Source organism: Phlebotomus papatasi, chromosome 3 (assembly GCF_024763615.1).
Source record: "Phlebotomus papatasi isolate M1 chromosome 3, Ppap_2.1, whole genome shotgun sequence".
In the NCBI taxonomy this organism is placed as follows: Eukaryota; Metazoa; Arthropoda; class Insecta; order Diptera; family Psychodidae; genus Phlebotomus; species Phlebotomus papatasi.
In genome coordinates, this window is record NC_077224.1 from 47,150,366 (window position 1) to 47,167,500 (window position 17,135).

Below are 17,135 nucleotides of genomic sequence, written 5' to 3' on the forward strand. Positions count from 1 at the left end.
TTTAATGGAAACGATTTGAATCGATCACTGAATCATTCGAAAAAATTGTTCCTAATAGCTTATGAGTACATGGTAAAAACTTTCGGCCACTGACCGAAAAATTGGAATAGATTTACTTTGGAACAAATATTTTTGAAACAAAATTGTATCTGAAGACATTTTTATCCCAAATATACAAATTTGTCCCAATTAGATAGAAATTTGTCCCAAAAATTTGGGTGTCCGCAGACGAGCTAAGTTTGGAAGAAATATCTGCCGAAATTTTTTACTGTGTAATGCAATTAAATTTTCAACTACTTATCGAATCATAATCGGATCATAACCGATTGAAATCAGTTCAGACTTGTTAAAGACTTCAAGACCTTTCCAACGAGCCTAAACTTACTCCATTCGGTTGAGAAATACGCTCTCTAGAGCCTTTTAATCTCTTGACCTTGAAAAATCATTATTAAGAATAATTCAACGGGATTTAGTGGATTTAGTATATGGGCAAAGTGTACGGCTAGGTAATCTCTGAAACATGTCCAAAACAAAAAGAAAAGTCAAGAGGTCACTAGAAGAATCCAAGCCAAGCCGCTATTTCTAATCAATTGGCTTTGTTGCTCTGGTATAGCATTTAAATGGACAGACGGACTGGCAATGTGATGTGTCAGAAAGAAAATTGAACCCTGAGTGATGGTTCTTAGAGGTTCGAAAAATCAAAGGGTTATACGAGAAACTGCGACCAAAAACAGTTTAACCGTAGGGGAAAGCGCGCTAAATTCGGACAACTCAATCTTCGAAAATTCAATCTTTTCTCTATATTCCTTATGAATTTCTTTTCTGAAACTTTGAGGCATTGCACTAGCTATTAAAATATATTATAATGGGCTAAATTAAATTATAACACATTGAAAAAAAATGAATTTTTCGAAGCATAATCTGAAGGTAGCGCGCTTTCTCCTATATGCGTTTCCCTATAGCCTGTTTTTGCTCTTAGCGTCTCTTATAGAGGGTGACTCAATTGAACTGTAAAATTTTCCAAATCGCTGTTTTTTTATTTCAAACGACTGAACAAGTGGCTTAGATGCTATTACCTAAAAAGGTACATTCGCATCATTTACTGTTTACCGGTTCTCAACCTATTTGAACGAACTGATCCAAAACTCAGTGAAAAGATCCCCAATATAGTTTTAAGGGTAAATAGAATTGATTTTCTCAGACAAAAATTAGTTGTTCATAACGGGTTCATTTCCGATTCACAACCGAATGAACTGATTTGCAAATCTCTCTAAACTCTAAACATTGCCCAAATTCCTTAGGAGTAATATAACCAATATAACTGTATTTAGTTATCAGTTATAAATCAGTTTATTACCGATTCATAATTGATAGCAATCGGTTTAGGCTTGTCAGGAATTCTAAAACCTGTCGCATGAGCCCAAATGTGATACGATTCGATTAAGAAATGGACAGTTAAACTTAGATCAGCTTATTCTAGGTGAGATTATTAACTAAAGATGAGAGATATCATACGGCAATTTGGAATCAAATTTCTGAAAAATTGCAAACTTTTCAATTAAATCAAAATATCTAGATCTAGAACAGAGGTGTGCAAGAACCGTTGAAACCAAATAAACGTCAAAATAAGTTTGTTCAGGTAGTGTTTTGACCATCGACGTACAAGTTTCATTTGACGTTTGTTCGGTTTTAAACGGTTCTGGCACACCTCTGATCTAGAATGTAAATGAACTAACAGAAAGATGATTGTGGAATATATACCAGAATCTCCTCTATAATTTTGCCCCAAAATTTGATCTTATCGGTTGCTCAGTAGCCGAGATAATTTATTTGTTTTGGAACACGTTTTTTGACCCCAGCGGGCATTTTGTCCAAATTGATAGAATTGATCATTCTTTTTTTAAACCTTTATTTTAATAACTTAGTCGAGTAAAAGCGTTCATATCAGTACAGTGCTGTCTCTCTATATGCACAGTTTGGGTACTTTTTTTGACAGTTCTCTCTCTGAAATATGCACAATTTTTTTTGAAATTCCTAACGTTTTTTTCTTTCTTTTAATAAATTATCATTTTTTTATTGTTCTAGAATTTCCCGTGTTATTTTAAATATAATATGAGACAGATAAAAATAAAAATAAGAAAATTGAAAACAAGAAAAATTAGTTACCAAGAAATTAATTTTCTTTATTACTTTGTCAAAATGTAAACAAATTGATTTTGAATGCAACCGACACAAAAGCTGTGCATATAGAGAGACAGCACTGTACTTGCGTACTTTCGTAGCTTATTAGTAGTTATTTTGGAAAAAAAATTTATCCTAAAGCGCCAAAATCTGACAGAAGGCATAATATCTGAGCAAAAAAAAAATGTTTAGACGAAATATAGATATAAAAGTCCTCTACATTATACCAAAGTAATCATCATAATCGGTTGAGCAAGAGTCGAGATAATTCAGTATAGGGGAAACTGGGGCACCACCAAACACGGGGTACCACCAAACGCTGCGATTTTTCAGTCGGATATTGGATATCAAAGGATAAGACCGATAGGAATTTATAGGCACTATAGGGATACTTGTCCACTGAAGGAATGGTCGAGATAGTCCAAGTAGTTTAGAAATAAAAATTAGTGTTTGGTGGTACGTACCCCGTGTTTGGTGGTGCCCCAGTTTCCCCTATGTAATATGAAAATTGGTTTTTTGACTGTGGGCCCCTGGTGTTAGTCCCACGAAGTTTAAATGTTCTAGAAGTTGTAGCGTTTTCCGTGACCTTTAATTTGCGCTATGAATCGTCAAAATCGGTCAAATAGATCCACAAATATGATTTTTTGAATTTCGTGAACTTTCCCTCATATCTCCGGTCCTATTGGTAACCACAGCGAACCGTTGTCACTTTCTGAAAACTTCTAGCCTAGGCCCTAGGCTATAAGACTCTAAATCAGAGGTGTGCAAGAAACCGTTGAAACCGAATTAACGTCAAAATAAGTTTGTTATAGTAGCGTTTTGACCATTGAAGTACATGTTTCATTTGACGTTAATTCGGTTTCAACGGTTTCTTGCACACCTCTGCTCTAAATTTTAATCAAAATGCCCAATGGCGTTTTTGAGACAAATTACTTTGAATTTTGACGCTAATCGCAGCGTTACTTGTGGTGAATTTTTGAACTTCAATCTGAAAGTGCTCATCGAGACGAAACCAAAAAGGTAAAATTTAGCTCAAAATGTTAATTAGAACCGAAGATAGAGGCCGGTTAATATTCGAACTTTGACCCCTTATAGCTCGGGTCGGGGGTTATCGATCGACTTAAATATTTTTTTTGTTTGATAGGTATAATCTACGGCTATACAATATACAGTAGAGTTCCCCTATAGGCCATCGCTCTATAGTCCACAATTTATCGACTGTTGATTTCAAAACACTCATTTTAAGGAGGTTATGTTTTTTAGTATAGTCAGGAAAAATTATTTTCTTTATGGGACACCGGTGTTCCAATCGACCTTAAAGGGTTAAGACGTGTGTTTGACAGGGGCTCCCCGCGCCCCATAATAGGTAAATTTTTTTCTTTTCAAAAAATTCATCTTAATGTAGGAAACTAATCCCAAAATATTAACATTCTATCTCAAATATTTGTGGTACATTGACTGAATGGGTTAATGGGTTAATTTACTTGTCCCTCGACCTTTCCTGTAGATTTGAAAACGCGCGAAAATCTCTACAAAAATCTTTCTCCATGGTTGGTTTAATTCACCACTTTTATACTTTTATTGAGTGTCTTGGCTTTAGCCACGTGGCATTATTTTTTTCGCTGCGCCATCGTGTGATGGGTTGATGAAATTAATTGGGAAAGCAAATACTTGGCATAGAGTAGCGCTGATGCAATCATCAGCGCCTCCTCATGAACTACGGCCGTTTCAGCAACTACACGCAGTTCTGTCATTTTTGGTCAGATAAGAGCGAACGCGCGTAGAGTGAACATCGTCAGCGCATCGTTTGGGTGAAAAACGCATTTTTTCGATGGTCAAAAGTTATGAAAAAGTGTGAAAAACCAGACCAAAGTGCTTAAAAGTGTGCAGTGGAGTGATTCTCATGCGATTCTGTGGTAAATATCCTGTAGTTTTTCCACAATTTTGCCTTCAATTTTAGTTTTTCTTTTTTTTTTTTTTTGGGTACAATGACACCTTTTTCCCGATGCGTCTCGAGCGCGTGCCCTCCCGGAATTTTCTCATGGCATCCTCCTCTCTAGCCCCCGAACTGTTTCGCAATCGAACAACGTTTTCCATGTTTGCAGCCATTGCCCAGACTTTTCTTGTTTCTCTCTCTCTCTCTCTCTTCCTCCCCGCGCTCACAAAAATCTCCTCCCGGCCATTTTCCACGGCAAATGGCACTTTTTTTTTTCATGAATCTTTTGGCTCTTGCCAGTGGATTTTCTTCACAATATTTTCTATTTTTCTTTTCTTGGTTTGTGTCGTGCAAAAGACCCCGACCCGTGTGAGAAAAAGAGAGCAAGAGCCAAGAGAGAGAGACCTCCTCACGCATACAATCCATTTTCCATTGAATATTGGCGAGAAAATACATTCTTAGGCCAATACACGCCCAAAAATAAGATGGATTGTATGTGTTTCTATATGCGAAAAAGAAAGATTTAATAAAAAAGACTTGGTTTTTTAAATATTGATTAAATTCCAAAAAATCAGGGGTGGGAAACTTTGCCCGAAGAGATCTTTTTCGAATCAAATTTGATTTTCGAAAAGAAATTCATATTTTCGAAGTTAGATTTCAATTTGTTTTTGTTAGTCAATTTCGACGAGTTTTAAAGTTACTGGTATAAATTTATCATACAAAATATGTTTAATAAAAATCCTCAAAGCAATTTTTATTCAAAAGAAAACTAAAATTTAAATAAAAATAAACTATACTTCAGAAAATATAAAAAATACAATAATCCACTGCTTTTTTAAAGTGAAAACTCGTCTAATTTCGCTAAAATCTAGCTTTTCCTCTCCTGGGAAACAGAAATTTCCTGCGAAGTCACCAAATATTCCACTCTTACATAATTCCTTGCACCCAAAATGTGTGTTTTCTGTTTTTTTTGCCCCTGTCCGATGTGAAATGGCAAATACAAGCCTCTAAGTTTTATTTTAAAGTTTTCTGACACTGTGTGTGTAATATATATTTATATATTGAGATTATTTTTGAGCAATAAATTCACATTTTCAGCTGTGTTAGTTGATATTTGGGTGTTTTCTCGATAAACTCGGTGTTTGAAAATGTAGAGAGGATTAGGCTTTTTTTCTATCTCTTTTTTTTATTTGTTTCAAAACGAGTCGGCTTTGAGTTTTTGGGGGATATCAAACAAAAACACGTCATCGGAAATAAAAGTTGATCTTTTTCTTTTAGTTCAAAAATCAAGTTAGAATTGGAAATATCGGAATAGACTTTTTTTTAAAGAAAATCTAATTAACAGTGCTACTCTGATAGACGTGTTTTAACGTCTGTTTTCTTGGTTTTGTCAAGAATCCACAACCTTTTTAAAGAATTTATTTTTATAGCACATCAAGTCGTATCTTTTTTTTTGGAAAACTAGATCATTTTAGTCTTGTTTGATCTAATTCTCCTGGAGCGTAGAATGATGTTGAGTGTGTAGTAAATTACGGCCGAGACATAAATTCCTGTATTTTCCAAGAAACATAGATCAATGTTTTGTTTAATCAGGTGAAATGAAGTTGGTTCTTCTTTTTGGGGAATTTTCTTTTGTCAAAATTTAACCCTAAACCTACCGACCGTTTTTGAACGTTTTTCCTAGCGCGCTCTATCAAATGACAGACCGCGGTGGGTGGGATATCCAACAATTTTTTTCTTGGAAAAATTTAAACACAAAAGTGTAATACATGCATATTTTAAGTAATTTTTAAAGTTTAATAGTGACATTATACCGTTGAAATATCAGTTAAGTTTAAAAAGGTTTTAAACCGGGCAATTTGACCGGTCTTGGTAGGTTTAGTGTTGCACTGAGCTCTTCGTTATCCGGCACTTCGATATCCGGGTGACAGCTGTCAAATACTGGCGATTGATGTTTTCAAAACGTTTTTTTTTTTTTTTAACGAAACACAGTTTGTCCAGAGTAGAGTGAAATGAACGTCTATTGACACCCTACTCTATACCATTTGGGATATGAATTTTGAACATCTCTGTTTATAATAAGACGTATATTACAGAAAAAACGTTATATTACTTATATTTTACTAGATACATTAAATAATTTTCAACATTTTGACAAAAGTGTCAATAGGGTTTCCCTGTCGAACAGACGTTCCTCCGACCCTAAATGTGTTATTTTCATTTAATCAAAGTTTTTAACACACAATCGTGATACAAAATGAAATGAAAACGTACCACGAAGAAAATTCCATTATTTTTCGACAGAAAACAAATTCATACAGCACAAAATATAAAAGCCGTTGACCAAATTAAAAAAACTTAAGGTAAAGTACCCTCACTCGACCGATGGATCAATTTTTGAATATTTGATGGTCAATTTCTATGAATTTGTCACTGGTTTGTATTATACGTGTTATTCATGGAATGATTGACCTATTAATGTTAGATCATACGCAAAATATTATAGCAAATATGAATAAATTGAATAAATAAATCTACCAATCGAGGCGAGGAACTGGTCGAGCGAGGGCACTTTACCTTAAATGTCATTTTGTCCCCACGTCAGCCGGATAGCGAAGAGCCGTGTGTAATAAAATTTCTTTTGACTTCGGAAATTATTGAAAAATAAAAAAAAAATAAGTAAATAAAACAAATACCAATTTTATTAAAAATATCTAAACTAAACGATACTTTGAAAGATTTATTCTTGGATTTATTATATTATATTGTTTTTTTTTACATAATAAATATCATCTTGTTTTTCTTTTTTGTTGTGCAGTGTTTTAAAGTTGCAAACTTACAGAGAAAACTTGTTTTGATTTATATGACCTTTTTTATTAGTTTTTTTTTTCAAATTGATCAATAATTTAGCAAAATCTTGCTAACATTTAGTAAAATTTAGCTAAAAAAAAGTTCTTTAGCTTCAGGTTTTCTGTTGGTAGGTTAAACTGAATTATTTATCTACAAATAATTTTTGTTGTTTTTGTAATTCTTTAAAATTTCTTTAAAATGAATTCGTATTTTGGTTTTTTAAGCCCCTACGAAAACTTATACGGGTTTCAGATCTAAAACTTAGCCATATAGCTTCACTTCTCTAATTTTATTAATCAAGATTTTTTGGAAAATTGTGACTTTGAATTAGATGATAAGAGTAAATGATACATTCGATTTTGATCAACCAATAAAATTCCTTCTTATTTAAGATTTTGAGACCTTCGAGAACTGGGTTAAACCTTTATTCTGAAGACCGTTTTATGCAATTTTAGCAAAATTTACCAAAATATTGACTGTTCTTGTAAAATTCTTCCATCGAAATATTCTTTATTTAATAAACTCAAATCCTTTTATTGCGATAATTTCAGTACGTATGATGTATGATCGTGTGTTTAAAGATCTGAAAAGAGGGAGTCAGCCATGATTGTCTATTTTATCTAAGCCTAGCCTTACAGTAAATTCTCGCTTCCCTAGGTTTCTCATAATCTCTCTTTTCCTTGTTTCCTACTTACAAGTTTTCAATAGATTTTCACAGATTCTGATCTCGTGTTTGTCCTCGGAATCTTTTTCATAAAATGACATTTCATTTCTGCTATGGCAACACTAAACTAAAAAACAAATGGTTGACCCCTCACATTTACAGTAGACTCTTTCTCAATTGGGCATTTTGGGCAAAATGTCATCCGGTTTATCGATAGATTTGGGCGTCAAAGCCTTTGTAAATTCCACAAAAAGCGCTCAATTATAAAGATCAAGATAAAATAGGAAGAACTACAGCGAATTTGAGCAAACTAGCTTCATAATTAAACGTGAAAATTGTCAACAAAATTTTTCGCTCGATTGAAAAAGAGCCGATTGAGCGAAAGTCTACTGTAGTACTCATTTCAAATATGAATCTGCAACATTGATCTTTCCTTATGAGTTTTCGGAACAGATTTAATCTGTTCTCAAATCAAATTTTTGTTATTTTTTTTTCAATGGTGATGGCACACCTTTTCAATTGAGTGAAATTCAATCGATTGAAATTCTACCTCTTATTCTTTCAAACTTAAATTTAGATGTGGCTGTTTCTTTCTGCCAAAAGAAAATTAAAATTTCAATTTCATTTTTAATTTTCGTTTGACAAATGGAGACAACAATATCTGATTTTAAGTTTGAAAGAGTAAGAGGTATAATTTCAATCGATTGAATTTCCCTCAATTGAAAAGGTGTGCCAGCGCCATAAAGGCTATGGCACACCTTTTAGATTAGGAGAATTTCATGAAGTCGAAATTTACATCCTTTTCTTTCTCACACGCCTTGCATATGTCTATCTCATTCTTTCGCACTTTTCTTCTTTAAAACATAACTCCAAATTCAATTTAGCCTAATCAAATTTGAAGTGCGAAAGAATAAGATTGACATATGCAAAGCATGCGAGAATAAAAGGGATGTGATTTTGATTTCATGAAATTTTCTCGATCTAAAAGGTGTGCCGGAACCATAAGAATTGTTTTTTTAATTTATTCAATTGTAGAACAGTATGCCCAGTGCAGAATAATTTTTATTTAGCAAACATGTTTTTGACATTTTAATGAGAGTACTGACCAGCGCACATTAACTTTTGTTTTGTAAACATGTTTTTGACATTTCAATGAGAGTGAATGAGACCTAGATTTAGTCATCTCGCTCACTCTCATGGGAAATTTCGAAAACATGTTTACAAACAAAAGTTATTGTGCGTTGGGCATAAGTAAGATTTACAGTAGAGTCTCCTAAATTCGAACGCTCGGGGGGTATTTTTGACATTTCTCACCTCCCAAATTCGAACGATTTTTTCAAAACTAACAAAATTTGTGTGAGATTAAATTGTACTTTGAATCAAATTCCCGTACTTTCTCGCAAGTTTTTGTGGTAACATACTTCCTTTTCATTTTACACGACCATAATGTATGTAAACATTCAGGAAGAAGCACATATATATGATTTTCATTCATCAAGAATACGAAATTTCTAACATAACCTCATAATTGACATTTTGAATCCAAACGGCCTTCGAATTTGAGAGATTCAGATTTGAGAGACTCTACTGTAGATCTAGTTATCTCGCTCACTCTTATGCCCAGTGCACAATAACTTTTATTTATTAAACATGTTTTTGACATTTCAATGAGAGTGAGTGAGATCAAGATCTAGTCATCTCGCTCACTCTTATAGAAAATTTTGAAAACATGTTTACAAATAAAAATTATTGTGTGCTGGGCATTATAGAAAATTTCGAAAACATGTTTACAAACAAAAGTAATTGTGCGTTGGGCATTATATTTAAGTTTTTCTTTATTTTACGCTATTTTTATTCTTTTTCCGTCTTTTTTTTTAGTTTTCCGCCGTGGAAAGTCTCCAGTAAAGTTATTTGAGAGAAGTACATCAGTACGAGAGCTGAAGATGAAGTAAAAAGATTTCATCAACGGTGGATCACAGAGGTATAAACCCTCATGAGCCAAGAAAAGAAGAAGAAGAAGAAAAACTGTTGAAAAAGTGATCAAGTGACAAAGTGTTGAAAAAAAGTGAAATTATCGGTGTTTTTTTTTTTTGAAAATTTTGTCAAACCCTCGAAGATCGGTAACGAAAAAAAGGCAAAAGAGGGGTTGCAATTGTGAACCAAGAAAAAAAAGAAGTAAATATCCTTGAAGTGTCCTGAATGCAGCTAACAAAAAAAAGAAAAATGAAAAACGTTGCAAGGGCGCAAGTGGTGTGAGAAAACGTAAAAAAAGGAAAAATTGTCGGGAGTGAAGAAGAGAAGTGAGGAAGGAGAAGAAGACGGGATGGAAAGTGGGTGAAGAGAAAAATGTTGGGCTACGCCTAAGAGTAAGGAAAAAAGGAAAAGTTTGAAAAAAACCGTGAACGTGGAAAACATCGTTGAAAATACGCAGTGAAGAATATTGTGCTATTTAGTCTTTTTGCGTAGTTTTTTTTTGCGCGCGGGGGTAAGAGAGAAAAGTGTCTCCGGAAGTTCCTCAGATTGAAGAACTTCCTGGTTGTGTATTGTTTAGTTCTCTCATATTTTTTTTTATTCGTTGCTCCACCCACATTCACAACCCCTTTTTGGGCGCAGAAGAGAAAAGAAGGCAAGAAAAAAAACGAAAAGAATTGTTAGATATATTATTATTATATATATTTGGGGACTGAAAAGAAGAAAATGGATGCGAAAATGTACATGAAATCGTGGAAAGAGTGTCCAAATCATTGGAAAAGTGGACTCAATGTGAGGCTCCAGTCCGAAGTCCTCTAGTTGATCCACTCCTCAAATTTTGGGCAGTGTTTTTTGAGGCAAAAGTATAAATCAATACGAGAAGCCAAGAAGAGAAGTTATATATCTCTCCATTTTCAGTGTGATTCTGTGTGTGACGAGAGATAGAAGGCAAAAGAATAAAAAAAAAAGGTGGAGTAGAGGGAAAAGTGTGAGGAAAATTTTGTGTGTGCAGAATTTTCTCCAGAAACCCTCGAAACAGTGTCAAGAAAAAATTGATTAAGAGTTTTCAAGTATAAAACGAAAGTTTTTTAGGATAAAGCTTAGAAAGAGGGGAAGAAACAAGAAAAAAGTGAAGTTTCTTTTCCCTGTGTTTAGTTTATTCTAAAAAAATTTTTTTTTCTGGTTCTCAAAATCAAATAGAGTAGGAGGTTTGTGCTAAAAGAAAAGTGTTTTGAAAGTGTCGTATCCAAAGTGAAATCGTTTCCTCAACTGTGGAATAAACATCAAGAGAAAGAGAGAAAATTGAAGAGTTCAAAAGAAAAAAAAAGAAGAAATTTTCTCAACGATCGAGGAAGACACATCGGAAGGGCTAACAAAAAAAAATTGAAGCCCATTCGAGGATATTATTCGTCGTGTTTTAATTATCCATCGATAGCAATCACCAGTGTTTTTTTTTTTGGTTGTTGTTGAGAAAGAAAATCAACCATAATCAACGGGGGGTTAGAAATCGACAAAACACAGTGTTGTGTTCAGGAGGACGCCCCTGAAACGCCTCCATGAAGAATCCGAGGCAAAATGGTACGCGAGACTCGACACCTTTGGGTTGGAAATTTGCCCGAAACAGTACGCGAAGACCGAATTCGGGAGCATTTTAAAAGGTGAGTCTACATTTTTGAATTTTATTTTTTAATTTTTTTTTTTAATGAAAAATCCCTATTTTTGTGATGAAAAATGTCGAATTTGTTGCTCTACTTCCAAGTTACTTCCGCAGCCCTGATAAATTAATGGCTCCGGCCAGGGGTATGACGTATGACGTTTCCTATGTTTCCCATATGTTTCTAGCGCGCCGAAAAAACTTTGGAGTTTATTCGGTGTTTTTCTGTCATTGTGGAATGAATTAGCAAAAAATACAAATACAAAATAAAAGCCAATTTAATATGGAATGAGCAACCGAAAACCCCAAATTGGCAACCTACGTAGTTTCGGAGATATCTCGTGAAATGTTTACGAAAACAGGGAAAAATTTACACTAAAACTGGTCGGATTTTTCAGAGCTAATGTCATCCCCCTGGCTCCGGCACACCTTTTAGATCAGAAAAATTTCGTAAAATTAAAATTCACATCTTTTTCTCTCTCATACGTTTCCCATATGTCTAAATTGAATTTGGTGTTACGTTAAAAAGAAGAAGAAGAGTGCGAAAGAGTAGGATAGACTTTGCAAATAATTTATATGTCTATCTCATTTCTTCATAATTTTCTTCATTAAAGGAAGATCACAACAAATTCAATTCAGCTCAAGGCTCAATCGAATTTGAGGTGCGAAAGAATGAGGCAGACACATGCAAAACTGTTGAAAACGAAACGGATATGCATTTTAATTTCATGAAGTTTTCCTGATCTAAAGGTATGTCGGAGTCATAAAGCTCCTAAAACACCTTTTAGATCAGGAAAATTTCATGAAGTCGAAATTCACATCTCTTTCGTTCTCAAAGATTTTTCATACATTTGTCTCATTTTCGCACTTAAAATTCGATTGAACTAAATTTAATTAGGTGTGATGTTCAAATGAAGAAGAAGAGTCCATTAGAGTGGGATAGACATATGCAAAATGTTTGAGAGAGATGTGAATTTCGATTTTATGAAATTTTCCTGATCTAAAAGGTGTGCCAGAGCCATTATGCCTTCGCCACACTTTTTACCTAGGTATAATTTCATGAAATCATAATTCGCGTCCTTTTCTTAAAAGATTTGTGGGAGATTTTCAGTTTCAAAATTGGACCGAACTAAATTTAATTTTGTGTGATGTTCAAAAGGAGAAGAAGAATGCGAAAGAATAGGATAGACATACGTCAAACTTTTAAGAAAGATAGCTATATGATTTTCGTGAAGTCAAAATTCGCATCCCTTTCTTTCTCACACAGTTGCAATGTCTATCTCATTCTTTTGCTTTTCAAATTCGATTGAGTTAAATTGAATTTGGTGTGATGTTTAAAAGAAGAAGAAGAGTACGAGAGAATGAAATAAACATATGCAAAACTTTAAGTTGCTGGTGAATGAGTTTTCTTTCAGATTTCGGAATGATTGCTTGTAAGCCAGAATGTGTGCAAATTTGATTGTTAGTTGAATTTTTGGGTGAAAAGATTATTTTCATCGAAAAGTTAAAAAGCCCTAAATAGATCAATCTGATTAAAAGCCTTTAAAGCCAATTTTTATGGGGTAATAGGGGATCAGCCTGAGCCTTATACGGTTTTCACACTAAAGACTTATGACTGAGACTTAGCGATTAAGTTATAGAGACCATTTACATCGCAGCATTGGATTGAGATTGAAATGTCCCAAAATTGGATCCTGGGACAGTTCAGTTTTAATGTAAGCTAGCAATCTAAATGGTTGCAATGATGCCATTTACACTGTCGCGTTAAATTGAAACCGAATTCTCCCAAAATCCGATTTTGAGACAGTTCAATCTCAATCTAATGCGACGGTGTAAATAGCCTCATAGTCTGAAAAGATCGAATTGTGGCTAAGCCCAAAAAAATCGTGACTTATACGGGCTTCACATTTAATGCTTAGCCATCTGGCTTAACTCCTCTAATTTCTTATCAGGCAAGATTTTTTAAGAAAGTGTTATTTAGGATTGGATTATTAATGACAAATGTTCCATTTGATTTTGAAAAATCAGCAAAATGGCTTATTATTTAGATTTTTGAGACCTTTGGGAACTGGGCTAAACCTCCAGTATGAAGCCGACGTTAGACGGTCTTCAGATTAGAGGTTTAGCCCAGTTCTGAAAGGTCTCAAAATATTGAGAAAAAAAACAATTTTATTGATTTTTAAGAATGTAATGAATCATTTTCCCTTAATATCCAATCCTAAGTCAAAGCTTTACTGAAAATCTTAACTGATAAGGAATTAGAGAAGTTAGGCTGGTTAGTCCATACAATAAACCTTAGGTCTGAAGACCATATTAGCTAAACCCTCGTTGAAACGAAGATTTAGTGCATTGTTAGTGGCTTATCAAAGGTAATGCACTTTTGTAGTGACATAGAGAAACATAAAATAAGTCATTTCAGAGATAAAAAAAAAGTTTTTCGTATTCAGGTAATGCATTATGATGTTTTAAACGAAAAACTGATATACCAAAAAAGCATAAAATAAAATTTATCTACCATACTCGAGAGAGAAGTAATTTTGTAGAAAAACGTTTGAAAACGCACTTTGATTGTCTTTTCGGAAAATGTCATTTGACAAGCTGCTATGAGACTTGAGAGCTGGCATGAGGTTCAGGTCTCAAGCCAGCCTTAGACACATTTACAACTTAAGCCGAGAGGCAGGTTGACGTTAATTATAATCAAAATAATGATCAGATACATTTCCATCAGATTCTGACTAATCCGTCTCTCGGATTACATCTTGACTAAAGTTTGACTAGAGTATTTTGGCCTAAAGTGCTCTATCACTTACGACTAAAAAGTCCAAAGACGACTGTGCTCGTTCATAACCAAGTCTGTTCCTGATACACTTCAAGCAAGGCGTGGCATTCACTGGTAGACACAAAACATAACTTTCGTAGACTTATGCAGATATTTTTAATTCATTGTACGTGTACTCTATTGATAACAAAACTATTTGTAAATTATCTGTTCACAATTTTGTTAGCCATCTCTTTACTTGATCTAGTTTCCTCGATTTTTCTTGTCTATAATAATAATAATACTACAATAAGATTAATGGCTCAAATCAGACTGATCTTTGAGGATATTTAACCTGTAAAATTTGGCAGTAAATATTTATCTCAAAGGATCATACACTAAGCGTAGACAATTTGCTTCAATATGGACATATATTTCTCTGGTGTGTAGAGGCCATTGGGGAACCTTTATCACTGCTTGAATTTTGCTAGGCTGAGTTCCCTATTCGACTCTGGCTGTATTGCTAACTTGAAAAGTTTGTCGATAATTTGGCCTCAGCATTTACGTTACTGTCTCATTCATTGCCAGAAAAAACAAATACCCTCCAAAACAAAAAAAAGTCACCCTTTTGGGGAAAAATTGGGGATTAAGGAATGATTTCAGGAAATGTTTTTGTTATTGGTAAATATCTTATGTTTGAACTACTTTCTATGTACCGTGCTAATAGTGAGGTGCTGCCGCGATGGTAAGCAGAGGAACAAGTCTTAGAAATTTCTTATTTTCCTTGTTTATTTTCAATCTGATTTAGGTACTAAATATTGAAGGATAGCAACTAGTAATGTTCGAAGGATTACGTACAGTAAGGCTTACTGGATACTAGAAGCAATTCCATTTAAATTTTAAAGTTCCAAATTAGACATGATTCCAAATTACACCATCTTACCCTAGATATGTAAATAGCAACTAGTTAAGAGAATAGTAGCTGTCGTAAATGGACTAAGCCTAAGATCCCAATGACCACCAAATGCTAACCGATTCTAATGACACTCACGAGGTAGTGCTATTTCCATATATTTGGTTAGCACTTTTAGTTCAAGAACTGCTGACCAGTCAGCGTATTTTTGTTGATCGATTTAGACTTACTATATCTAAACTGGTACAATGGTATATAGGGTATATAGCACCGTTTTCTCAAATGTAGCTAGCCATTTTTCAAAAATATTCAAAGAAAATAGCTTTCACATAAGAATTTCTTAGAAAACACCTTACTACGCGTCTTTGGATCTTTTCTCTGAGGGTTTCTTTAGTTTCACAAAATGGTTTATTTCCTGTATGACTGTCTCTACGAGAAATTTTTTGTTATTTATGAGTTCTGTTCTGTTTCTTTTCCCTCAGAGAAAAAAAAACGTCCCATGTACGTGCATTTTTGGGAAAAATACCAGCACGCAGCATGGATTTTGTTTTTTTTTTGTAGTTTCTGAAAATAATTCATATACCTCCTTTTAATCATAAATCTTTCAATGGCATGCCAAATATTGCTATAAATGGAAATTTTCTATTTAACCATCCTATTTGTGTATAAGTTGAATTTTTCATCAAGTTGAGTCGTGCTATTCAACTTTGCCATTTAAGGTCCAAAGAATTACCAATTGAGGATAGCTATATTTCTCTTGTACTACAAAGAAACTTCTATCTTGAAGTATTCCTTCCATTTTCATGAGTTTTCTGGGGTTTTTTATCCGTTTCGAGTTTTGGGTGGACATTTGCCGAGGATGTTCTGAATTAGAGACAAGACTTGTAATTTGTGAACAAGCAGAGCGGATTAAACACATTTCTCTCTCTTATGCTTTCCCTGCCCAATTTTGTGTTTGGTTCTTGTCTCAACAGGGCTCAAAGTGAACCCCTTGGTTCTAATATATAAAATATAATTTTTATAACTCAAGTCTTTCGGGGTCTCTCCGGTATATATAATATACTCAGGAAGGAGCAAAATTTTTATGTAGTATTTATTGAATAAAGAATTAAAAAAAAAAGAAAGAGAATATCGGCATATGGGAGAGGGTAGAGGAAATAATACAACGTCTTTGAGAAGGTAGAAATATAATATAAATAATGGGAAGAAGAAATAGAGAAAAAAAGACGTATAAAAAGGTATTTCCTTCATGTTGAAAGCAAAGAGAAGAAAAATACTGGTATAAGTGGGAGTGAGATGGCAATAATGGTCGTAGATGGCTGAGTAAGCAGGATAAAAGAAACTAACGCAATAAATTGCAAGCAACGTTTTCACAACGGCCATTACAGCAACTATATTTATTTAGACTTTATATATACATATATCAATATAAAAAGCCATGGAGATATAAAATGGGCAAATGTGTACAATTCTCTTCTTTTGTACATTACATATGGTCAGAAGTACATAATAAATGTGGAAAGACTTGAGCTAAAAGCGGTCTTACAGCGGGAATTTACAAGAGGGGAATTGAGAGAATGAAGAAGAAAATGACGGAAAAATGCCAATTTGATCACTTTTTGTGGCAAAAACCACTGAAAATGCAATAAAAATGTTGAATATGATGCATTATCGAGTAGATTTTGCGAAAATATCGTAAAAATAGGCTGATTTCTCTCGATTCGACTAGTTTTCGACGAGTTTTGATTATAATATCTATTTGAAATGGCTGGAATGACAAAATGTGAGTGCATAAGATGGTGGGATGAGTGAAAAGACAAATATTTTAAGTAAAAAGCAAAGAAAACGATGTGAAAAGTACAGAAGAGGCTCGAAGATGAAGTAGAGGATAAAAAAAAACGTCAGAGACAGAAAATGTTGGGAACTTGAACGGAGCTGACTGCTTGAAACCCATCAAGTCGATATTTTCAGTATGGCCATCGTTTTATAATATACGTGGTATTTCTGTGAGAAATATAATACAGCAGGCAGTATGAGAGAGATAGCATGTAAGGATTATGTGTGTATCAGAGGGAGATAGAGTGAGTGAGTCAGGGCTATGTATTATAACTAGAGATATAAGTGTATATAGAGAGGAGTATTATGTAGAACAGAGACCGCTCTTCAGTACTTTTCCTATATAAAAACCTATACTTCACCAATTGTCTT

The 17,135-nt window shown here is 34.0% G+C and overlaps 1 protein-coding gene across 5 annotated transcripts in view; it reads left to right on the forward strand.

The window, feature by feature from the left end:
* The first annotated feature begins 3,916 nt into the window (after positions 1-3,916).
* The window catches only part of LOC129808021 (protein split ends), a 168,491-nt gene continuing 155,272 nt past the window's right edge, over positions 3,917-17,135 (forward strand). For 3 of the 5 annotated variants that reach the window (XM_055857672.1, XM_055857671.1, XM_055857673.1), the window contains exons 1-2: positions 3,917-4,097; positions 9,510-11,260. In XM_055857672.1, coding sequence (XP_055713647.1) covers positions 11,178-11,260 — 83 coding nt within the window. In that variant the 5' untranslated portion in view covers positions 3,917-4,097; positions 9,510-11,177. The remainder of the gene's footprint in view (positions 4,098-9,509; positions 11,261-17,135) is intronic. The other 2 variants (XM_055857669.1, XM_055857670.1) reach the window with 2 other exon arrangements.